This window comes from Vulpes lagopus, chromosome 10, assembly GCF_018345385.1.
Source record: "Vulpes lagopus strain Blue_001 chromosome 10, ASM1834538v1, whole genome shotgun sequence".
NCBI lineage: Eukaryota > Metazoa > Chordata > Mammalia > Carnivora > Canidae > Vulpes > Vulpes lagopus.
Window position 1 is genome coordinate 18,966,694 of NC_054833.1, and position 25,298 is coordinate 18,991,991.

A 25,298-nucleotide genomic window follows, 5' to 3' on the forward strand; every position below is an offset into this window, starting at 1 on the left:
GCCCCCCAACGGGCCCCCAGGAAGGTGTGAGCGACTGAGGGCAGCAGACAGAAGGATCGGCGAGAGAGGACAGGGGGTGCATTCCAGAGACTTGCAGCTCTAGGGAGGTTGAGGAAGCTAAGCCGGACGAGTTATTTTTCCAGCGCAGAGAGATTATACGAACATGCAATACACACAGGGCAGCTGCGCGAGCGGCCCCCCAGGAGCGGCCAGGGGGGCCCCGCAGCCCGCAGCACTGCGCTGGCGCCTGCCACGGATTCACGGGGGCGCTCCGGGGCAGGAGGAGGTGCATGCACGCTGTCGGCCGCCCTGGCTGCTGTGGGCCCACGCAGTGACTGGAAGCAGTGCCTCGCCCTACACCTGTCCCCCCCAGAGCAAAGCCAGATGTGCAAAGTCTACCAGTTTTTAAATGACCGTCCTAACGGATGGCGCTGTGGCAGCCCCAGCGACCCCGAACAGGCGACAGCTAAGTATCAGAAGCACCGTCACCTCTTCATTCGGGTTGAATGAGGACCTGACGACGTCTTCGAGGTGTGCGAGGACCGTGCAGCTGTCTGCTGAGGACTACCGCTTAATCATAGATCCAACGGCCAACTTATTACCGCAGGGCTTCGCAAGTGCCTCCCACAATCGGGCGGGCAAAAGCCATCGTTTCGGGGCACCTGGGTCAGCTGGACTTCCCTCGTGGTTACAGGGCCCGAGCCAGCAGATTCAGGCATCTAACCTGGACCCTCACGTGATGTGCCCCGACCTGGCACCATGTCCGCCCACACCCATCACTCTGAGTCACCCGATCGATTCTTTGCCATCAAGGCCGCCCTGGGGCTGGGGGCAGAGGAGCTGGCCCTACGCTTGCCACGCTCACACCTGCCCGGGGCTTTTGGCTTACCTACAGCCCTCTCCACGGCACTCCCACTACGTCACTCCGCTGGCCTTATGGGGGCTGTTCCTTTTGGCAGTCACTATTTAAGTATCTCAACAAGTTTCAGAAGGAAACAAATACTTATGGTGTCAATGTAAAAATCTGTCAATAAATGATCTTTATGAAATGATCAAGTTTAAAATAAGAGGACTCCCGAGATACACCAGTACCTAGGCCTTATTCTACAGAAAAACCGTGTGCTCGTTGTCTTGAATCATCCCGACTGGGAGCATCTAGTAAATGGATTTCGGGTGTGAACTCTACAAAAAAAAAAAAAAAAAAAAAAAAAAATTAAAAAAAAAAAGTATATATGCTCAGTTTCTTAAAAAAGAGCTTAATCTGGGATCCCTGGGTGGCGCAGCGGTTTGGCGCCTGCCTTTGGCCCAGGGCGCGGTCCTGGAGACCCGGGATCGAATCCCACGTCGGGCTCCCGGTGCATGGAGCCTGCTTCTCCCTCTGCCTGTGTCTCTGCCTCTCTCTCTCTCTCTCTGTATGACTATCAAAAATAAATAATTAAAAAAAAAAAAAAGAGCTTAATCTCTGGTTACTTCCTTTTTTATCGCGGTATATTCTAGGCTGTTTCTCTTAATTTTTTTCACCAAAGAACATGGCTTTTAGGCTGATTTTCTTGTTATTTTTTCACCAAATGGGTTTTCGAGTTCCCTGTAGCAGAACATACTTAAGATGCTCTTAAAAAGGGACGCCTGGGGGATCCCTGGGTGGTGCAGCGGTTTGGCGCCTGCCTTTGGCCCAGGGCGCGATCCTGGGGACCCGGGATCGAGTCCCATGTTGGGCTCCTGGTGCATGGAGCCTGCTTCTCCCTCTGCCTGTGTCTCTGCCTCCCTCTCTCTCTCTGTGACTATCATAAATAAATTTAAAAAAATTAAAAAAAAAAAAAGGGATGCCTGAGTGGCTCAGTGGTTAAGCGCCTGCCTTTGGCCCAGGGCGTGATCCTGGAGTCCCGGGATCGAGTTCCATGTTGGGCTCCCTGCATGGAGCTTGCTTCTTCCTCTGCCTGGGTCTCTGCCTCTCATGAATAAATAAATTAAAAAAAAAAAAAAGATGGATTCTGAAACCAAACCCAAGTAAATACGCTAATACCTGGCTGTTCTCACTCTTGGGTGCGTCCGTCAGGGTGGATAATGGAGAGCTCACCCTAAATCCCGAGAACGGCCAACTCCCTTCCTCTGAGGAACAAAAGGGGGCTTGGCTCAGCTCTACCCAGACTCCCACTAGGGGGAGTGTCCCACAGGGCAGCCCGGGCCCCTGGAAGTTCTAGCAACTTCAACTGATTTTCATTAAGTGATGACTGGGCCTCTTCTCATTTCACCAATATCCAGCCTCTAACGCCAGGTCCTAGTTGCCCCCCCCCCCCCCCCCCCCGCCCCAACACTCCTTCAACTGCCTACGCCTTCAAACGCAGGTAGCAGAACAGATGGCTTTTATAAGCAACGCCACCTATCTTAGCTGTTAATCCTCTGTCCCTACCCGGCCCTCCTTCGTGATGCTAGACCTCAGAAAACTGCTAGAGGGAGCAGGGATCCTGCGAGCACCAGCAGATAATGAACCCACAGCTCCTCCTACGGGGCAAGTGGAGACCTTCATGTCAGCTCAACGATGAATCCTCTCCGGCTTCCTAGAAACTCCACGTTCCTCATTGACGTGACCAGCTACCAACCTAAAAACACCCAGTCGACCCGGGCAGGGGGGCAGCTGTTGAGGAAGCTACTGTCTGCATCGGGCCGCCCGTGCGCGCTGGCACAGGGGGCTTCTGGCCGGTGAGAAGTCAAAGTTCCACCTTCCTACGGACTTAGAAAGTCTCGTGCAGGTGCCTGCAAATACGGAGGCTCCCGCAGGCATCACCCCGAGAAGAACCACGAGTATCCCCCAAAGAGCCAGCGGGCCAGGGAACCTCTCCGCCCACGAGAGAGTGAACGGAGAGCTCTGAGTGCCCCTTTGGGCCAGGACTGCCCCCTTCGTAGCATTGTTAGCATTCCCTTGGGGGAGGGGGTCGGGAACCTGGGGTACATTTTCCTCTAAGAACTTACAGGATTGAGAAAGTCGGACTTATGTTATAAAATTAGGGACTTGAAAGCTGGGCATGTAAACCTAAGAAAACCCCTCGAGAACTTCCTTGGCTGTTTCCTGCCTTTGTTGTTTATGGTCTTCCGCTAAAGCCTCACTTTTAACTTGATGGGAGGGGAGCCCCGAAAGCAAGTTTCACCCCACGGTCCCCGCCATGCTTACCTGGGTCTGAAACTCTCCCTGGAATCCCTAACCCCCTTACCCCTTTCTTTCTTACCATGTATGGATTGTGACCACAACGAAACCGAACATTTATTTTCTCTTTGCTGGTTTCACATTACAGCTTTCAGTGAATTTTCTTTTTCCAGAGGCTCTGTCCCTTAAAGAAACCCTACACAACCTCCAGGACAGGGCAACGGTGGGGGCTCTAGCGGGATTTGGCAAAACAGAACTTGTGTAGCTGCCAATTTAAAAAAAATGAATACATTCGCGGAGTAAAATTTGGTGCTGGGCTGAAGCTAAGAGGTGTATCCTGATTAGCTTTGCGTCTGGGGGCTCCCGCAGCTGGCTGCCCACACCCCCGGGGTCAGCCGGGTGCATGGGCTCTGGGTTTGTCCGCAGGCTCAAGTGCACAACGTGCATCCATCCAGCACCAGGTTCTTACTTGCCTCCCACCTTGGGAAACCAACAGCTACCTTGACCTCAATTATCCACTGCTTTCCCTCGCTTGGGATCACTATGGGTTAGAATCACACAGCTGCTTTCTTAAACCGGGCTTCGAGAAAATGTTCGGGTGACACGGTGGCCAGCGGTTAAACGTTAAGAGCGACCGTCTGCAGCACGTGCGAGTCCCGCCAGCATCGCTGCGGGGTCCCCGGGGACGGAACAGCAGATCCCTGGCTCATGGGGATCCGAGTCATGGCAAAGTTCCCGATCTCTCTTTACTCAAAGATCCTGGCAAGTTATGCCCAGATGGAATCTGTGGGGAGGAGCCCGCAAACAGGCTTACGTTTTGATACCCTTAGAGGGCCTGATCTTACCCAAAGGGCCTGGTAGTTCAGGGGCCTGTTTCTTTAACTAGGGTGTGGGGGACGGCTGGGGGTGGGGGGAAGGCAGAGGGTCTGGATCAATTCTCCTTCCTGGAAGTGCTACCCATTCAGATGTGCCCCTGCCCCCCTGCAACTCAGGAGGCTGGGGAAACGAGGGGGGCTCCCAGGCCACGCAGCTCCCACCCCCACCCAAATCCGAGGCAGAGAAGTGCAAGACACAATTACACCCCTGGACAAACGCCTCTGGGGAGAACCTCTTCGGCTCTGAGCAATGGGGAAATGTCAGGCTTCCACGGCCTGCAGGACTGGGTCCATACCTGTTGCCAACCCGCGGCAGCTAACTGTCATGTACGTAGGTAACCCGCAGCAGCCGGTTTTCTGCTCTGTCTTGGGGGGTGAGGGTGGGGGGGGCGCAGAACCCTGGCACTTGGGAGATGCTGGAATGGACTGAATAGAGGACAGGAGTGAATACAGAAGCTGTAAGGGGGGGAAAAGGTGGCAGGAGATGCACTGAGCAGCCGTTAATTGCTCTGTAGGGGCTGGAGGAAGGAAGCACGTATCAGCACATGAGAATAATACCCGGATTCAGGTCAAGCAGAGATGTGATTAAAGAAAGGACATGCAGAGTGCTTTTTCAAACAAGACAAAGTTTTTTTTGTTTTGTTTTTGTTTTTTTGGTTTTTTTTTTACTGGGAAGAGAGTTATTAAAGAGAAAAACTCCCCCACCCCACATACCCCTCCCCGTGGAGGGCTGGGCATCACGACTTCCTGAAATACCCTACATCGGAGGGAGCCCGTCCCTGCTCTGTAGGATGCAGCAGAGGCTGGGCTTTGAGAAAACAACACCCCGAGCCAGTAAGGTTTCATATCCTTTTCAGAGGTGATCCTACTACCGAGAGCTAGGACTGTACCCCCCGCCCCAGCCTCGTGTCCCACTCCAGGGGGCCAAACAGCAGGATCAGAGAGGGCCTGCACAGGGAGGGCCGCGCAGATCTTCCCTAGCAGCTCGGGAGAGCGACCTAGGGGTATGTCAGCGTGTCCCCAGCCCCAGCCCACTGCACGCTCCCAGTCCTCGGCAGGGCCCGCTGCTACCGCCTGCCTGCCGAGTCCTACAGAGGAATGGGGAAGGCAGCCCGCCAGGCTTACGTGGCCGGAGCTGGCTCCCACACTAGCAGAGCTGAGTCGCCCTCCTCTCCGTCACCCGGGAGCACTACCTGTGCTATCATGGGGTCCAACATCACTCTCTTTTGACTGGGGGATAAGCCCGTTTCTTCTCAGGGAGCAGTTGGTAACTCCGTGTTTGCGCAACTGGTGGCGTTCACAGTTAGATTTGGTAGAAAAGAAGGCATCGCATTTTTGACAAGGGAAGGGTTTCTGACCTGAAGCAGGAAAAAAAATATATATTTATCTGGCTTTCTACTGCAATGAAAAAGAAAAGTCGCTTTCCATTCATTCTCCTGGGATAACTGGCATATCCACCCCCCCCCCACCCCTTACTTTAAAAAAAACCACACACGCACGCATGCACACACTTAAAAAAACAAAAAACAAAAACAAAACAAAAAAAACCACCGGTAACATCAACAACTCAAATGATATCTTGCCTTATCCTGAGCGAAACGCAATGAAGGTTTTTGTCTTCAAAGTGCTAAAAGTTAACAATGAAACCAAGATGCTTACAACAACAGTATTGCAATTAAAAATCTTAACAATGGCAACAAAAGAGCGAGTGAAGGGATAGGAGACACCTGCAATCTGTCGCGAAGAGAAGCCACCTCTTGGAAATTTCTGGCAAGCACTACAGATGCTGGGAAATCAGACTGGAATCTTGAAGCCGGGCATGTCCCTGGGAGCCACCGCCCTCTGCCCGGCCGAGGTGGGTGCAGCCTGCCCTCGGGGGACCGGAAGCAGGGAAATGCCAGGGTGACAGGCCTAGGGTGACCTCTGCCCAAGCTCACTGCGGGCCCAGCAGGCAACGCGGAGGAGGTCCGCTCCTTGCACTAGGGGTTCTCCGTCCGCTTCGTCCTGGGGCCTTGCTGGCAGTCCACATGGCCGACAAAGGCCCGAGTCTGTGTTAGAGCAGGTGCTCCCGGCCACAGACCTGCCTGTGAAGAAAAGTGGCCGAGCAGCCCCCACGTCCCCGCCAACTCCACCACGGGGTACCTCCTGAGAAACGGGTTCTCGGCTTTGCTTTGCCTGTCTTATCCTCCCATCTTGACTCCTTCTGTACCATAAACACAGTATTTCCAAAACGTGGGCCAGGCTCCTCTGCAACTTGTCCTGTGTGTGTGTGCACGAGGCTGGACGCGCAGGGAGAAGCAAAGGCAAGGAGGACGGGAGGAGCAGCAGGGGCCAAGGGAAGGGGCCGGTGAGCGGAAATGCAGGAGAGGGAAGGCCATTTACCCTATCGCTGGATTCTTCTGTTTTCCCCCAAGTGCTAAGATCCCACTTTCTGATTTTACAGGGGAAGAGGTTTTGTGTACTAACAAACACGACTTCAGAGCTGCAGCCTGGCGGGTGTCCCTCGGAACCCTGGGGCCGCCACCATCGAGTGCATGTGTCAAGAACTGGCAGCAAAGTCAGCCGGCGCGGCCCCCTCGACACACCAATCCCTGGGGCCCTCAGCCTCCCGCTGGCTGTCAACGAATGCTCCATCTAGTGCAGGGGACGACCCACGCATCCACTGCAAGTGACCACCTGGGCCCGGCGCCTGGGCCTTGGCTCACAAGGGGAAGGAAAACTAGCACCGACACCACACAACTCCAGGGGGCGCCAGTCACACAGAGCACGCCCAGAATCACTGCCCTGCCAAATCCCAGCATCGGGAGCAATCAAGGAAAGGGGACGTCCCTTCCCTCCTGAGCTGCAAGACCCTTCCGGGTGATGCTTCAAAATCACCAGTGGAACTTTTTAAGAATACAGATGCCCGAAACCATCAAAGGCCATGGAATGAGAATCCCAGACGCCTGGCATGTGTGCTTTGAAGGGGCTCACAGGGGACCTACAGGATCGAGTGGAGAGCCCACGGCTTTAAAGCTTTCCTTTAAAAAAAAAAAAAAAAAAAAGGCTTCCCTCCACAGAGCTGTGTTTTCTGCTAAGTTATACAAATGACATAAAAAAAAAAATCATGGGACACCTGGGTGGCTCCGCAGCTGAGCGTCTGCCTTCAGCTCAGAGCGTGATCCCGGGGTCCTGGGATCAAGTCCCACATTGACCTCCCTCCAAGGAGCCTGCGTCTCCCTCTGCCTGTGTCTCTCTCTGTGTCTCTCATGAATACATAAAAATCTTAAAAAAACAAAAAAAACAAAAAAAAAACCCAAATCACGCTTTTACATGAAGACTGGTTGTGTTATAATGATTATTTTTGGGGGGGGGGGGGCGGAGAGGCACGCTCCAAATTACCCTTGCCTTTTGCTAAACACTGAACATAATCTTCCATAATTATTCGGCCTTTATTTTAAGTAAGAAAAATACTTTAATATTTCATCGTCAAGCATCAACTATCACAGCTTCTCCGAGTCAGGCCAGGCCTAGCTGGGAGCGACACCAGTCAGAAGCTGGGATGATGAGGAACTAACTGTTGGGATTCTGGATTTGAAATCATAAAATCGGTTCCTTACTTCTTCCCAATACATGGTTTGCTCTGACTTGACAGCTCCCCTTCTACAGCTGGGTTTGGACAGCCGGGCTCGGGCCCCATGTTGAAAATTCCCATCTGTGTGCCAAAATCAAACAAGAACCCAATGATGTCAGAGTATCGTAATCGCATTATGAAGGTTCTCAAAGCGACAACGAACAGGAATCTTTAAAAGTTCACCTCTCGCTGCAGAAGCCTGACATTTTTGCCTTCGTTCACCCACTCGCTTATTTTTACTGACGTATAATCGACACACAAGTCTGACGTTTTGAATAGCGGTGTGGTGTGTGTTCTCTGGAGTGCACGGACAGAGATAAACACGAGCCCTTCCAGTCATTTCTGGATCAGACAGGCTTCCCCAAAACTTGTCCCCTGGTGATCTACCTGGAAAGTATCTCACGAGTTCATTGATTTGGGTAACTGCCACAGGTTACTGCTCTGGCAGGGGTGTTTCTAAGTGCACCTGTAACCACAGGAGTTTCCTTCACACCAGAGACCTACGGCCGCCCGCTACCTCCATCAGGAGCCGTGAAAGCCATCGGCTAGCCTGCTTCACTGTCAGAGAGCAGTCGGGAAAAGAGGAACGTGTGCTACGTGATGCCATCTGGCAGGCACCGGGCTCATGAGGAGAAGAATGAGCAGCGGGCGCTCGTCCCACCCTCAGACTTCTTTCTTTCCATGGCCCTCACCCTCATGGGTAAGGCTTCTCTCTCCCCTGTGTGTCTCAGAGATGCACGCAGGGCTGACTGGGCAAAAATGGCCAAGGCTGCCAACTTCAGAAAGTCAGAAGTAGCCAAACTGCACTGGTTTGGGTCCAAAGCACTTTCCACACTGAGGTTTGCACGTCGTACTGACTTCAGCTCTGACACTGACGCTGGTCACTGTGAGCAGCGGGTAGGACAGGTGAGTGCAGAGGGCCTCAGGTCAGCAAAGAAAAGGCACAAACACCACCTGGGAGGATCCCAAAAGGTCAGAGCTGGGGGGCAGGGAGAGTGGGGGGAGGGTGCTCAGCCATCCGAGGGTCCTGACCTGGGATTTGTCATTTGGAGGAGAAGTGGGCCAAGTGCATTTTCTGTATTCTCTTGGCCTGTGGCCTACGTGAGGAGGAAGGGCAGGGACAGCAGAGTGTCCTCTCCCAAGGAGGCAACACTATTCAGGCAGAGGAGGAGGAGGAGGCAGCGAAGAACCAGGGACCAGCCCCGCTCCCCGGGGACACAGGCTAGGAGAGTGCGAGGAGGGAGCTCAGCCTCACATAGAGCTCACCGGGGCTGATGAAGCAGGACGGCAGACAGACGCCTGGCTTCACCCGGGACGTAATCCCCAGAACCAGAGCCACGGGCCCTCCCCCGCAGCCACAGCAAGCCCCCTGGATGCGGGACATCTGGTCTCCCTAATGCTGCCCGTCTAGGATGTTCTGATCATTCTGTGCATTTGCTAACAGGTCAGGAGGAGGGGGGGCTCCTGAGACACAAGAGGCGGTCTGCCTAACGGCCATCTGACCCCAGACACTGCTCGAAGCTTCTGGCTAGCGCACAGCTAGATTTTAACACTACGGGGGGACAAAAAAAGCCTCTTTTCTGCAGACTGCTTTTTGTCGACAAGGCCATTTCAGAGCCGTTTAGCTTCTGTGCGCGTACATGTGTGCCTCCGTCCTATTTCGAGGTTTCTGGAGGGAGCACGTCACAGGGCCAGGGAGCCCAAGCACAGGCGGCTGGGGGATTCCTCAACAGCTCAGCGTCTACCAGGAAAACACCAGTCCGTGGGAGAGGGGGTGGGTCGGACGATTTCCCAGGCTCCGTCCAGCTGTGACACTTGATGAATGGAAAATGTTCTAACACAGCACCAGGCACAGCCAAGTGCTCTGTAAAATTATTTAACAGAGGTGATGCTGGGACTGTCACCGGAAGCTGAGGCAGAACAACAGCAAAGGATGTTAACCAGGCCCAGGGGGCGCCAGCTTACAGGGCGTCTATGCGGGCGGCCAGCACGGGCTCAAGGCCGCTGGGCCTCATGGCGGGGAGTTGGGTCTGCGTCTCCTCTCCAACCCCTTGCCAGTCTTCCGCACTGGAGCGTGTCCGGATATGTCACGAAGGCAGAAGCAGGCATGCCCCGGACACCTGCCGGCAGAGAACCAGCAGCCACACACCCAACCATGGGGCAGCCGCAGGGGACGTGACCCTGGCTTTGAACTCGCGCTCTAGCACTCCCGACCCACGGGACTACGGGCCAGTTGCTCGGCCTCTGTGAGCCTTCGCTTCCTTGCTTCCAGCTGTGGACAGCATCACCCTCACGGGACAGCTCGGGAAGGCCTAGCTCTACCCAGGCTGGGGCCGCCCTCAGGTCACGGCCAGGGCGTCGCGGACGGGGCTGTGACAGGCACGGCCACCGCCGAGGGTTTAGTAACCGGTGACGGAGAAGTGGCCCGACGTGTTTTCTATCAATAGCCACCCCACCGCACCCTATCCCACCCTCCCGCCTTCCTTGCTCGGCTTCAGACGCTACAAGACCGTACGCCACCTACGACGTTTCGGCGTCCGAAGGCCAGGCAACCGCACGACAGGGAACTTCTATCAGGCAGGTGAAGAGGTGGGCAGGCCTCCTGGAGGGAAACGGCGGCCGGGCCGTCCCTGGGAGAGACTGGCGGTTGGCCAGGGAGGGGAAGGCCTCAGCCACGGAAAACGTGCACAGGGCTCTGAGCCGGGGGAGCAGGGGGAGGCCGCGGCAAGAGCCCCGCTCATGGTCACCCCCAGCCACCTGCTTTCTGAGAAGTGCTAACACGAGTACTCACTTCTCCAAAGGCTCTGCAGGTGACAAACAAGCGTCCCCCGAAAAGGGTGGCGAGACGCCACCGCGTGGGGGCACCTCCTGGTTATGATGGCTTCGCTTTTCTGACCTGCCTTCTCCACACAAACTGCCACTTTCCTCTGCCAGGCTTACGTGGTTTCCGGTGAAGGGAAAAGGACAGCCTGAAAGCGTAGCAGGGACTTCACAAATCTAGAAATTCTGTTACATATTCGAGTCCCCCGTGGACAGGCGCTCCTGGCCTGCTGCCACCGGAGTCCTGGATTCAAGGCGCCGCCAGCCCAGAGAGAGATGCGGCATCTCTGTGGCAACCAGTCTCAGAGAGCCCCACCTGCAGCCTGCACCCCCCCCTGCCCCCCCCCTCCGTTTCCCAGGGGCTGCTTGGCGACCTCCCTCCCTCGTCAGCAGTGACAGCCTGTCATGGGCTTCCGGGACGCTTCTGCGGTGATGCCCCTTCTGGACGAAGCCTTCGCACCTGGGTGCAGAGCAAGGCTCACACCCAGCTCCCGGTACCTCTGCCTCCCAGTCCTAAGCCTCGTAACTAACTACAGCTGTCAGGTTTAGCAGCTGAAGACGCTTCAGTTTGAAGTTCAGATAAATGATGGAGAAACACCTACGCTACAAATTATTTGCTTTTTATCTGAAATTTAACTAGCATCCAGTATTCTACCTGGCAATCCCGTATCACACAGTTCCCTATTTGGCTTCGGGGACTACCCATTAGTGCTTGGGTGGTAATCTCCTAGGGGTTAAAGATCTCACCCGGCTGACCTTCGGGTCAATGACAGAAACCCTGTGTAAATACTCAGTAAATCAGAAAGACGAGGGGAGCGTAAGGCCATGTGACTATTTGGAAGTACCTGGTATAAAATTACTGAAAACGCATCCTGTTAAACTTCTCTCAAAAAAAAAAACAAAAAACAAAAAAAACACACACACACACTAACACTTGAAGAATACTTTGGGATAGGTTTTTGGCAATTTAAGTGTGTCCCTTGGAACATACACTGGTGTATCTGTGTGTTTCTCCAGAACGGCTGATGGTTTTAGAATAAATAAAATCTAAAAAAAAAAAAAAAAAAAAAATTCTATTTGTCACTGATTTCCCCCATCATCGGGAAGCTGGGATTGCATTAGCACAATGAAAGATAACTGTGAGGTCTGCAATATTCTCTTTAAGAATACGTGGAGTCAAAAGCACGTTACAGAACGTTTGAGATTTTAGAAGCTGCTGTGCGGAGTCTGGGAGGCAGTTTGTCCAGCCAAAGCAGCAGGTTCACCATGGCTGATGAGTTCTACTTTTGCCCTAACTGGCCTCCTGTCCCCAAGTAATCCTGCTACCGCCTCCTGAAGGGATGAGATGGATGGACGTTCGTGACCCAAGGGGCCCCGGACTGTTTTCACGCCCAAACACCTACATTTAACGCCTGCCTTCACCAGCAGCCCCTGGAGGGCCGAGACGGTGGGAACAGGATTCTGGGTGCAAGGGCACACAGGGGAAAGCTCTCCAGCAGGCAAGCCCCTGCTCCCCAGACTGAGGGAGGAGCTAGAAACGGGGTCGTGGGCAAAAGGGTCCCACGCCTTCCACCCTGCCCCTTGTCCTCCCCACTCCCTGGCCAGCCAGGCCACAGCCTCCCCTCCAGGAAGTGGCGCTCAGGGCCTGACGGGCCCTCTTACCAGTGTGTGTGAGCATGTGCCTCTGGAGGGAGCTAGCCCAGGGGAAGACCCGGGGGCAGTGGGGACAGTTGATCTTCTGCAGGCAGTTGGCGTAGGAGTTCCGCTTCACCCTCAGCAGTTTGTCTTCCGGAGGGCTGCCCTGCTCTTCGTCACTGGGCCCGTTGTGGTCTGCGGGGGCTCCGGCCACCTCGTCCTGAGCATCGTCCTCCGTGGTCTGTAGAAACGGACTGAACTTGTTGGTGTCCGTCGTGGCCAGCATCTTCTCGATGCTGGCGAACTCCCCGCTGGAGTCCAGGTCCACCGCGCCGCTGCTGGAGCGGGGCCGGCTCCTCATGCCCTTCCTCCGGCCCCTCTTCTTGGATGAGCCCGCGGGCCCCTGCTCGGTGGGTGAGGCCGCCTCTGGGCTGTTGGCAGGAGGGGACGGGTCGCTGGATTCTTTGGGGCCGGCGGAGTTGGCGGGGGCGGTGGCAGCTCTGGGAACAGTGCTTCCTAAGCTGTCTGGGGCCGTGCTGGGGCTGCCGGCGCTCGTGGGCCCCGGGTCGGCCACCTTAGCCTTCAGCAAGGTGGGCGCCGAGGACACGGACGAGATGATCTGGGCGATGGAGGCCAGCGGGGGCAGCTCTTCCGTCACGGGGGGCTTTGGCAAGAGCAGGGGGGGCTTGGGGCGCAGGGGCCGCAGCAACGCCGGGCTGCTGATGAGGGTGGAGCCACCCAAGATGGGGGAGCTGTTGACCAGCGCGGAGGAGTAGATGGGGACGGCCAGCTGGACAGAGCCCCGCAGGGGCTGAGCGTGGGCTTCCAGAGTGCTGGCTGCAGAGGCCACGGGCTTCTCCGGGCCCCCACCGGGCCCCAAGGGCACTGGCAGCGGAGGGCACGGCGGAGGGCAGGGGGACGGCTGCTCGCCACTGCCCGGTTCCTGCTCAGGCTTCTTGGCTTCGCCAGCAGCACCCACGTCCTTGTCTCCTTTCCTCAAGTTCTTGGGGATGGACAGGTCAATGGGCTCCATGGAGCAGTCATAGGGGGCCGCGGAGGCGGGGCTCAGGAAGGCCGCACTCTCCTGCTTTACTTGCACCAGGGCCAGGCCCTTCTGGGAGAAGTCCAGCGGCTCGTTGAAGTCCACCGCGAAGTTGCTGGCGGGCTCCAGCTTGACCGAGACGTGGGGCGGCAGGGGCTGCGCGGGGCCCCCGTGGAGAAAGCCGTTCTGCGGCTCCAGGAAGGCGGCCAGGGGCTTGCGATCGCCAAACGGCCCGCCCCCGTCCTCCACCCTCCCTGAGGCCTCGGCGGCCGCCTCGGCGGGACTCAGGCCATCAGTGGCCAGGACGTAGCTCTCAATGTCGTGCTCGGGCACGTGCAGGTGCTGCTTCAGGATGTGGTGGATGCAGTTGCGCTTGGCCGAGAAGGCGGCGCTGCACTCCTTGCACTCGAAGGGCTTGCGGCCCTTGGGGCAGCCGCCCAGGCCGCGGCCGCAGTGCGTGCGCATGTGGATGCGCAGGGCCCGGTAGTGCTTCAGGTCCTCGCCGCACAGCCGGCACACCGTGTCCGGGGAGCAGAAGGCGTCCACCATCTCGGCGGTGCTGCTGGTCACGTACTCGATGTTCTTCTCGATGTCCTTGCGCGTGGCCTTGAGGTGCTTCTTACGCAGGTGCCGCTCACAGTTGGCCTTGACGGTGAAGGGGTAGTGGCAGATCTTGCAGATGTAGGGCCGCTCGCCGCTGTGTGTGCGCAGGTGGCGGATGAGCGCGGCCTTGTCGGCCGCGATGTAGTCGCAGATGTTGCACTGGTAGGGCGAGATGCCCAGGTGGGAGCGCACATGCGCGCGCAGCACCCCGGAGAAGGCGAACACCTGGTTGCAGAAGCGGCAGGGGTAGAGCACCTTGCGCATGGCTGGCGCCTTCTTGCTGCCGGGCCCCGTCATGATGGCCTTGAGGTCCCCCTCTGTGATCTCCTGCTTGATCTTGGCCTCCATGCTCAGGGGCAGCAGGGCCTCGATGATGCTGTCTTGCTCCAGCTGCGTCTTCATCTCAGCCTGGCCTGGCAGTTCCAGCCGCGGCTGCTGCAGGAAAAGCTGTGTGGCCGTGTCCGGCTGGGCCCCGGCCTGGGACTGCAGCAGGTGGGCGCTGGAGGCCGCCTCCATGGGGCCTTTGAGGAGCTTCAGGGGCGGCGGGGGGAGGCTGGGGCTGATGCAGCCGGGGGAGGCCTGCTGGGCGTTGAGGAGCGGCGGGGGCGTGGACGTGGCCACCACCGTCCGCGGGGTGACCAGGGGCTTTGGCTTCAGAGGGGGCATGTGTTTGAAGATGGCCTGCAGAGGGGCAGCGGGGGCCTTGGAGAGAGGTGGAAGACTGATCTGAGGGGGCGCAGAGGCCGCCATCTTCAGAATCTGCTGGATGTCAGCCAGCTCGATGGCGGACTCGCCAGAGATGGGCTTGACCACAATACTACTGTCGGGCTGGATGATGAAGCCCTTCTGGAAGGGCTGCAAGGACAGGTGCTTCATGCTCTCCTTGGTGGCCGGGAGGACCGTGAGAGAGCCGCCCAGGGAAGCAGCTTCAAAAGGAGACAGACTCAGAATGTTGGTGCAGCCGGGGTCCTGAGGTAGCTGACACTTGAGTGTCTGGAGCTGTATTGCTTGGTTGTCATCTGGCAAGGGCTCCTCGGCGGGGGCAGGCCTGACGTCTTTGGTGTGCTGCAGGCCCAGCAAGGCCAGGAAGGCCTTCTGGTCCAGGGCGTCCCCCGGCAGGGTCTTGGCCGGCAGCCTTTCCCGTCCCTGGTCCGTGGCCACGTGGGTCTGTCTGTGCAGGGCGAGCGAGGAGAGCATGGGGAACGCCTTGTCACACGTGTCGCAGACGAACCGGTGCTGCTCGCTGATGCACCTCCGTAGGTTTGTCTCACACCAGGCCTGCGTGGAAGCGGGTCGGCAACAGCAAGGGAACAGAGAGGGTTTAAAAATCATCACTTCCCCCGAGGGGCAGAAACCTATCTGCTGTCCGGTTGCCCCAGCACCCAGCCTGGGCCTCCCGCCACCCCCGCCCCCCGGCTTGCTAACGCCCATCCCCGACTCAATCAGGGAACCCGCAGAGCATCCTAAGCACCTTCCTGCCTGGTGAATGACATCAACCCCAGGGTATCTCAGAGAAGCAGTGAAACACGGTTAAGTAATAACAGCACAAAGATAGGACAAAGTCTCTTTCAGAACATGGTGTTCTGGAAAACTACCGGGATGGGGACTTCCTACCACCAGGGGAGAAGTGACTATACCTTCTTGATTGTGGGACAAAGGGCGTTGCCTGGGCAGGGGCATGAGGAGGGGGGGGAGGGTCACGTGAGTGCATACATGTGGGTAAATACGTATGTGTCTATACATACGGAATAATTCACTGAACTTGAGGCTTTTGTGCCTCAAGGGTTTCCCTGTTGATACCCTGTATCTCAATTTTTTTTTTTTTAAAGTAGTTTCCAAGTAGTTTTGGCAGGTGTTTTACAGGCAGAGAACAAACATGGTTCGGGTTAATAATGACCCCAAACATCTTTAATATAAACTGCGACACCGGCACTGGGAATATTTACCTGTAATATGCCTATTAAGGAAAAATTTAAAAAATACAAACGCAATTCAGATAGACAGGGGTGGGGTAGGGGTGGTGAGCAATTCACAACTTTAAATCCAAACGCCCCAAGAATGGGAAAGCAGACACAGGTTAGTAAGAAACTCAACACAAAATAAAAACCCACCCGGCAGCTCAATGACCCGATGGAGACTGAAAGACCGAGTGGAGTTTCAAGAAAAAAGGTTGTTATATATGAAAAAAAGACAAACCCAACTGACAACATTTTAAGGAAGGGAAGCCTCAGGGTTTTGGGGTGGGAGTGGGGGGTCTGGTCTACTCAGCCCGTGCGGAGGTGGCTTCCGGGTCCATGGGCCGAGCCAAATACCTGAGAAATTCGAGGGAACTTCCTACAGGAGAAGTCAGTGAATCCTAAGTCATGGAAGCCAGCAGGAATGGAAGGGTTGTTCTGTATGAAAGGCCTTCCCATTGCGTCCCTGGGAAGTTGTTTGTGGACGAGCGCATTGTGACGCAGCAATCCTCGGTGTGTTCGAAAGGTAACGCAGCAAATGTCACATCTGGCAGAAAAAAACGGACAGGATATAAGGGGGCCGCTCAGAGTTTCCGCTTGTCCAGTAGCGCACTGTATTTTCTTTTTTCTTTAAGATTTATTCTATTTATTTATGATAGACATGAGAGAGAGAGAGAGAGAGAGAGAGAGAGGGGGGAAGAGGGAGAAGCAGGCTCCATGCCGGGAGCCCGACGTGGGACTCGATCCCGGGACTCCAGGATCGTGCCCTGGGCCAAAGGCAGGCGCTAAACCGCTGAGCCACCCAGGGATCCCCGCGCACTGTATTTTCTGTTGCTTCATCTCAATCAAAACAAAAATGACAGGATACCAAGAAGCCTCTCTGCTCGTGGTTAGCACCGAGAAAACGCTTCCTTTAAAAAAAGACTGTATTTCACCAACTTCTGGATACGCAATCTTTGCAGACAGAACAGGGAGGTACGTCCGGTAAGACAGCTGGGAACCTGAGGCTTACTTGTTCTTACCTGAATTACGCAGCACAGATGGTCATTTTGAAGGTGTCTCTCCCACCCTTCGCTGCACAGATTCTAATTATCATAAGTGCTTAAAAAGTCAAATAGCACACATTTGCACACACTCTACAGCATCCCCCGTCTCTGATGGGGATGAAAGGAAGAGGATGAAATGATAATCAGGTTCTCCAACCGAACTAGTAGCACAAGACAGTGACTATGTATTTAATTCTGATATTATTAAGCATCGTGATCTGAAAAAGCACCATTGCTCCTACACTAAAGAGCAAAGCATCCTGCAGGGGCACCAACCATGCCCCTCGCAGGCAGGTGGGCATCCTTTCATGTTTTTTTTGTTTTTTTTTTAACTGATTCATGAGAGACACAGGCAGCGGGGGAAGCAGGCTCCCTGCGGGGAGCCCGATGTGGGACTCGATCCTGGGACTCTGGGATCACGACCTGAGCCAAAGGCAGATGCTCAACCGCTGAGCCACCCAGGTGCCCCTTCTGACTTTCGTTTTATAGACAGGAACACCGAGGCTCAAAAATCATAAGCAACATGGCAGAGGTGGCACAGCTAGCATGAAGCAAAGATCAAACATAAACCCTGTTCGTCCTCCACCCGCACCTATTATGATGCTGTTGCCTTTTCCTCGAAAGACTCCCACAGATGCAGTCCATCTGAACATCAGCGCTCTCCACCTCAGAGACGACCTGCACCTTAACTGTCCTGAGCCACAAAGATGTGAAACAAATGCATTTTGTTATTTAAAAAAAGAAAAAAAATTTTTTTTTAGAGGGGGAGGGAGAGAGAGAATCTCAGACGGGCTCCACGCCCAGCACAGAGCCTCATGTGGGGCTCGATCTCATGACCCAGAGATCATGATCTGAGCCTAAATTGAGAGTTACTGATTGAGCCACCCAGGCACCGCGCCTGAAGACATTTTATGATGCTTCCTCCGCTCTTCATACAGTGTCACCTTCTGGGTCCTCACTGAAAACCATCCGACAACTCCCAGTCATTATGGTATAATGAGCATCCCCTGGACTGGTACTGGATATACCAGCCACTGGAGCCACATGTGACTATTTAAATTAATTGAAATTTCCCCAGTCACATTCCTCTCATTTCAACAGTGGCACTGGGTAGTGCAGACCTAACGCATTTCTGTTTCTAAGACCACAGCAGGCTTTGTTGGACGGTGCTGTGGGCCTCACACCTTTCCAAATACCTGTGTGTAGCAATGCACGTGGCTCTCACAAAACCCCCCAGGCAGGTCCTCTCAGGGCTCTGCAGGGAACAAACGTGGGTCTCGGTGCAGGGAAAACGGCCGACCCCAGTTTACAACTGCAGGCACCTTGGCAGAAACTCTCTGCTTTGAAATTCTTCTCGGGGGAAAAAAGGGGATAATAAATAACCCACAAAGCAGCGGAGCTCATTTCCCTCTAGTGACGAACGCCGTGCCGAGTCTGTGCACCTCTGCTCTCCTTATGGTGCTGCGGCAGGCAGGCCAGGCCAGGCCCTGCTGTGTGTCCAACCTCTTCTGCCCCCAGCACCACCTCGGCCACATCTTGCCATTAGGATTCCCATTGTGGTTCCATTAAACTTAGCACACTGGGTTCCCACGAGCCACTCAAACACAGAAGTCTCTCTGAGGGAACGGTCTTTGGGCCCCCACCCGGGATGGAGGCCCCAGGGAACCTGGAGCGACCTCAGGTGCAGGTGGGGGTGGGCGGAGGGGCGGCCCAACCACTGGGAAGCCCGGCCTGAGCACCCAGAGGGCCGAGTCCCAGGCCTGAGAAAGGCGAGGAGGGACACAGCATGGCTGCAGCCTCTCAAGAGAACTTCTCTTTCCAGCCAGAGCACGCTCAAGAGCCCCGCTGTCTGTTGGAGGGGCTGCAACGTCAAGGCCCCACGGCAGCTCTGTCACTGCCCCTGCCCAGACTCCAGTTCAACTGCATGCTCGTCGTCACCCCTACCCCATCACCACCCATCACCACCCCGGCAGTCGGTCAGCTGGAAGCTCTCCACTGACCCTGGGGAGAACGTCTGCACTGGGGAAATTTAACACTGACCACACACTGGACAATAGTGAGAAATCATTACTAACTTTTCTAAGCTGTGGTCGTCTTCTGGTTGTGCACTTTTTTTAAAAGTCCCCCTCCTTTACAGATACGTAGTGAAATATTGGTAAGTGAAATGTGATGCCTGGGACTCGTTTTGGAATTATGTGGGATGGGAGAAGAGATGAAATGTTTAGGGCCAGGCCATGAGATGGGAATTCCTGAAACTGGGGAGCACGGGGGTTCATTACTGTGCTCTCTACTCGTGCGTATATCTAAAATGTTCCTAATATGCATATAAGAGAGAAACAGCTTAAAAAAAAGAGGGAGAAACATCTAATTACAGATGGAGGGATACCTGGGGGGCTCAGCGGTTGAGCATCTGTGTTTGGCTCAGGGTGTGATCCTAGAGATCTGGGATTGAGTCCCATGTCGGGCTCCCCACAGGGAGCCTGCTTCTCCCTCTGCTTGGGTCTCTGCCTCTCCCTGTCTCTCATGAATAAATTAAAGAATATAAATAAATGGCTAATGAGAGTGAACTGACCTTTTGCCTCTTTTTCTGAGCTTCAACGACATCTAAAGCACTATTTGCAGCAGAAGTGTGCGTGTGTGTGTGAATTTATAAAAACTACAGAAGGGAAACCCTTACCCCGAGTGTCACCGTGGCAGGGGTGAAGCAAAGCTGGGTTTCCCCAGCAAACCTATGAGACTACCTGAGCCTCTCTCTGGGGAAAAGGTGGAGGGGTCCGGGGTTGGAGGGAGGCACCGAGCCCAGGGCTCAGGAAGGCCCCCCAGCTGGGGTTTACGTGCAGGCAGAGTGAGCCACTCTGGGCAGGCTGGGCGGTCAAGCCGGTGGCCTCATGTGGCCTGGCCCTTTGTGAACCGGAGAGGATTCCGACGTTCTCTCTCCCAGCTTCTTTCCCTCTGTCCCGTGCTGGCCACAAGCCAGGTGAGGTTTGGGAGGCTGCGCGACACGGGAGCTGAGCTGCTCTGTGCCTTCCCTGGAAGGCAGGAATAAGAGAGAGAGAGTGACAAAGTGCAAAGGCAGGTGCCGAGGGGGCTGCCACTCGCAAGCACTCTGCACCTGGAGTCTGTACTACTTGCTCCTTCCAATAGCTGGCACTGACTACATACATCTTATGTAGGATGTTTGCAGACCAGCGCCGGGTGCTGTCCCGGATGTGGGGCTGTCACAACAAATACCTAAAATCATTCTTCCTGATAATCCCGGGAGGTAGCGCTAGGGAAGAATCAGCTAGTGTGTGATGATCATTCAGTCACACCTGGAAGCCGGCCCCGGGTCCCCGCTCAGCTTTCCCTGTGAAGGCTTCACTGCACCTTACAGAGGAGGGGCTCAAGGACCAGAGTCAGGCAGGAGGTTCAGGTGCAGCGTGCGGCAAAAGAAAGCCACCCCCTACATTAACTACTTTATCTAACCTCAGGCAGGGTCGATCCTCATTACTGGTGGATTCTGTATTTGTCAATTTGCCAACTCGCTACCATGTATCTGTAAAACCCTGTCCCTACTCATGGTGCACCCGAGGACGTGCACAAAAGGTGACAAAGTGGAGCCACCAAGGCCTGTGCATTCCCGGCTGCGGCTGACCAAAGCGACACTGCTCTGCCGTCCTGCTCCAGCTCAGACTGTAAGGTGTCCCTCCCGCCGTCTACTTGGTGCCATACTTTCAGCATTCCTGTGCCTCTCGTTGGTGATTTGGTGGCTGAGGACTGCCTCCAAGCACAGTACTGAAGAGCCGCCTGCGGTGTGCGTGAGCACCAGAGGCTGTGATGTGCGTCGGACAAGCTTCATCCGGGCACCGGTTCCGGTGCTGGGGGAGGGGGGGGGGCGGGGTGCACTGTTCCTGAGTCAGCACTATTCACGGAGTAAGATTTCTTGAAACAGAAAACGTAACACCAGGATCTGTATGGATCAGCTGATGAAAATGCAAGCAGAGGCCCGCAGGAAGCTGACCCTGTGTTTCCTCTAGAAACGACGGTTTGATAATCACTAATTCTGCACTGCTGCAACCTTAGAGAACAGAATGAGTCTAAGGACTTAACGCCAAGGACTTAACGCTGGAGCCTAGCTGCACGGGGAGACGTTCCTCATCTCTGCCACCGCATGAATCATGCTTATCATACAGCACTGTGGATTTCCACTTTTACACTCTTTTTTTAAAAAAAGATTTTATTTGAGAGAGAGCGAGCAAGTGCACACACAAGCAGGGGAGGGGGGCAGAGAGAGAGGGCCAGGCTCCTGGCGGAGCAGGGAACCCCACATGGGGCTCAGTCCTAGGACCTAGAGATCATGACCTGAGCCAAAGGCAGACGCTTAACCAACTCAGCCAGCCAGGTACCCCCCAGTTTTAGATTCTTCAAGGCAGAGCAAGAACTTAGATTTCTGCACATCAAGTGAAAGCAGAACCCCCAGACTTGTACGATTATTTCTTTCCACCGTTCACAGACGTCTCGCCTCCTCTAAATAAAAGAAATACCCTGTCTAATCTGGACCATAATCATGTCAGCCCAACTTAGTTTCGCAGAGATTATTCTTTAAAAAAATAAAAAGAACTTCAATGGCCTATTATGAAATTTAATTAAATGATAGGAAATGATTGCAAGTATTACTTACATAAACAGGCTGAGAATACACAACACTGAGTCTTGGCAGCATGCAGTTAACTGCAAAAGGGAAGCAGGTGAGCCAGAAAGTGGGCTGGAAAGTCGGTAAACTGGACAGCACCCGACGAACAGGACATTTTTGAGCACGCACACCATATGTGTTTGTTGTCTGACACAGAAATGTGTTCATTTTAAGTATTTCCATACACGGGCCAGGCATATTACACAATATACAAATGAAAATTTAAAGGATGAGAGAAGTTCTTTTTTTTTTTTTTTTTTTTAAAGAGAGATTTTATTTATTTATTTGACTGGCGGGGTGGGCGGTAGGGACAACGTGCATGTGGGAGGAGGAGCAGAGGGAGAGGGAGAAGCAGACTCTGCGCTGAGCCCTGAATCCGACGCAGGGCTCGACCCCATGACCCTGAGATCATGACCGGAGATGAAATCAGGAGACAGACACTTAACTGACCGAGCCACCCGGGTGCCCTGATAGGAAAAGCTCTCTTAGTTTTCTTTTATACCCCAGACGTCTTTCTGAACACCCTCCCTGAATCTACCGCACTAGCGCATAGCCTGTTGGTTATGCGTACTCAAGTGTGAGGGGCGTCGTAAGTCAGTTTTCTAAAAGGGAGGGAGGAGGGTGTCTCATCGTATGGTAATTAGAGCTGACGGCACTTCTCTCATAGCCATGAGTTTTTTTTTTTTAATTTTATTTATTTATTCATGAGAGATGCAGAGAGAGAGAGAGAGGCAGAGGGAAAAGCAGACTCCAAGCAGGGAGCCCGATGCGGGACTTGATCTGGGACTCCAGGGTCGCGCCCTGGGCCAAAGGCAGGCGCTAAACTGCTGAGCCACCCGGGGATCCCTCATAGCCATGAGTTTTTAATGACACTAAGCTTTCTTCACTCTTCTCTAACACGTCTATCCCCTCCTCCATTCTCTGGCTCACCTTCCAGCCCCGCCCGTTTCTGGCACCTAGGACAGTTTCACACATAGTAGGTGCTCAATAAACACAGGGCTGCATTAAACCAGGCTCTGTGTCCCTTGTGAAAGGCAACCGGGGAGTGGTGTGGGATGGCCTCAGGGACCAGAGGTGGTGGGAGGGGAAGTGGAGGTTGTGCGATCCCAGCCAACTCATTTCATCTGTATTTGGATTGCCCGCTGGGCAAAATTTCCCAAACAGGCCTGAGATAGGAATCGCTCCCTCCCTGGCCTTCTTCATCCAGGGGGAATCAAGTGACAGGACCTCAGATCTAGGCATGCCCGATGCCACAGGCCTGTGAGAGCTCTTCTCCATCCTTCTCTGACCCTTGACTGCCTTCTCATCTGGAACAGGGGGATCTTTAGAGTTACCATCAGTGACAGAGAACAAATGCTCAGAAAACTACAAGGTGCTACTGCAAACTTAACCGTCACCGTATGCTGCTAGGAACCAACCCCAGCAGGCCTAGCCCGTTTCCTGGCCACCGTCGCCAACAATGAAGACACAGGGAAAATGAATTTTAATTTCAAATGGATGTGTTCTCTCTCTTCACTCTCAAGGACTTTACTACCATTTCCACTGCTTCTGTTTAATCTTGAGGCTCATGAGAGAAGGGCACGTCCTTCCTGGCCACCATCTATGCTGTGGCAGCTGCCCCCCACCCCACCCCTGCGCTTGGGCCCACAGCTCAGGAGAGCAGCACACACCATGCCAGCCTGCACATGCACTCAGAGCCTATTAGTATAACCGAAATAAGGCCCAGATCCACAACTGCACGCCTCCCTTTTCATGGGATTCGATCAACGTGCTCCTCCTAATTTCACTTCTGAAAAGGTACAGAATGCCATCTCGTAAGTGGCAGAGGGGAAAAAAAACACAAAAAATTTGCTGTGAAACCAGAAGCACGTGGTGAGGATGGTTAGATGAAAATAAAACCCCCACAGGAAAACGCCCCTTCCCATCTCACGCTCGGCACCTGTTGGCAGGCCTCAGGTCAAACCAGTGTGGAAAACCATCACCCAGAAACGTTTGGACGGGCCTTTGTTGGCCAGAGACACTCCGGTTCAACCAGCCTTCCCAGGGCCCCAGGAGGAACACTCTGCAACTGTTTCCAAAGAGCTCTTCAAGGACAATGGAGACCATTGTCAGTCTGTGGGTGATGCTGCTCACCCACAGCATCTGATCTTGGGGTCTGTGCTAACTTCACTTGGGCCTGTCGGTCTTCATGAAGACCACAGCCATTGCTCAGGTTGTCTCCTCTCACCTCACCCTGGGGCTCGAGAGATCCCTCAAGTCCTGCCCCGGACGGAACCACTCCAGGGACCCACGGACAGCACCGCTGCAAAACATTCGGCTGCACGTCCAAAGTCCAGGGCCGGGGAGCGCTGGAGGGCCATTTCATCTCGTGTGTGATTCTGACGACGTGCCAGGGGGAATCTTACAAACTCGAGAGACCGCTTTCTGATGCCGTGGCGATGCAAAGGGAGGGCAACTTTCCCAAATGGAGAAGAACTTCACGGTCAGTAAAGATACATGCATCTGGCGGGGGGCGGGGGGAGTGCAACTAGCGAATCCCAGTCCTGGGATTTACAGATGCTAGTGGAACCCCCCCTGACTTTTAAAAACAAAACTTCCCTTTTTTGCTCCCCCCCCCACCTTTTTTTTTTTTTTTTTTTAGATTTTATTTATTTATTCATGAGAGACACACACAGACAGAGAGAGGCAGAGACACAGGCAGAGGGAGAAGCAGGCTCCATGCAAGGAGCCCGATGTGGGACTTGATCCTGGGTCTCCCCCCTCTCTCTTTAAATCACATACTGAAATAAATGACTCTCAGGAAAACAAAAATTCATCAGTGGGAAGAACTCCAAAGGCCAAGTGAGGTTACATATCCAACACAGGGATGAATGCTCACACGGATATTCATCCTCAACTGCCAAATACGCACCCGTGCACACCTGGATGTGGACTCCAAGTCATACTGCTCACAGAGACAGTGTTTCTGGACCCCGATACAGCTCACCAGAGCCGATTTCACCCAGAAATCACCTGAATTCCCGCACATGTTACCAAATGTTTCTGTAAGAAAGAAAACTCAGGGGGACCCGGGTGGCTCAGCGGTTCAGCGCCTGCCTTTGGGCCCACGGTGTGACCCTGGGGTCCTAGGATTGAGTCCCGCATCGAGCTCCCTGCATGGAGCCTGCTTCTCCCTCCGCCTGTGTCTCTGCCTCTCTCTCTGTGTCTCTCATGAATAAATAAATAAAATCTTAAAAAAAAAAATTTGATTTAGAACACTAGAGTTTTTATCATTCCCCACTTCCTCCACATGTGACACCCTGGCGCCCCGCAGGGCTGCTCAGTCATGGTGGCTCCTATTACTGGGGCCGGGGCTCTGCAGTTGTGCCGGGGTGGGTGGGAATGCGGGAGGCATAGTTTCGGGGCACGCAGTCAGGGCTGTCTTGACAGCAGAGGGGCAAAGCAGCTGCGTGCAGCTTATCTGCTCTCCCCCTGCCTCTCTTAGCACCACTTGCGATGTCACCGAAGGGGTATGGGTATGAAGCAGAGATAGGAGAGGGCTGGGGCGGGGGTCTTGGGGGAGGGAAATGCCTCCTGGCAGCACGCAGGGGTGTGAGCCAAGGTCCCACTGTGGCCCTGCGGGCTGGAGGGACACCCCACAAACACAGACAGCCTTCAATATATACCTTCTCCGTGGCCTCCCTGCAGAAATTAAACAAACGAGCAAAGTCCCACAGCAGATCAGCCCCACACCTGACGCTGGCTGGCCTGGAAGGAGCCTAGTTCTCACAGGCACGGCCGCCTGCGCTGGGAGAGACCCCACCCCACGAGCCAGCGCTCACCCTCTGCCCCTGGCTGTCACAGGCAGACAGCACAGGAAGGCAGGCACTGGCACAGGCCAGCTCTGGCCGGTCAA

At 54.6% G+C, this 25,298-nt stretch overlaps 1 protein-coding gene across 1 annotated transcript in view; it reads right to left on the minus strand.

Annotated features, from left to right (window-relative positions):
* RREB1 (ras responsive element binding protein 1) overlaps positions 1 to 25,298 on the minus strand; it is a 134,974-nt gene that overhangs the window by 6,205 nt on the left and 103,471 nt on the right. The window contains 3 exon segments of the mRNA XM_041771889.1: positions 5,211 to 5,375; positions 12,113 to 15,008; positions 16,043 to 16,232. Of these exon segments, the coding sequence (XP_041627823.1) occupies positions 5,211 to 5,375; positions 12,113 to 15,008; positions 16,043 to 16,232 (3,251 nt within the window).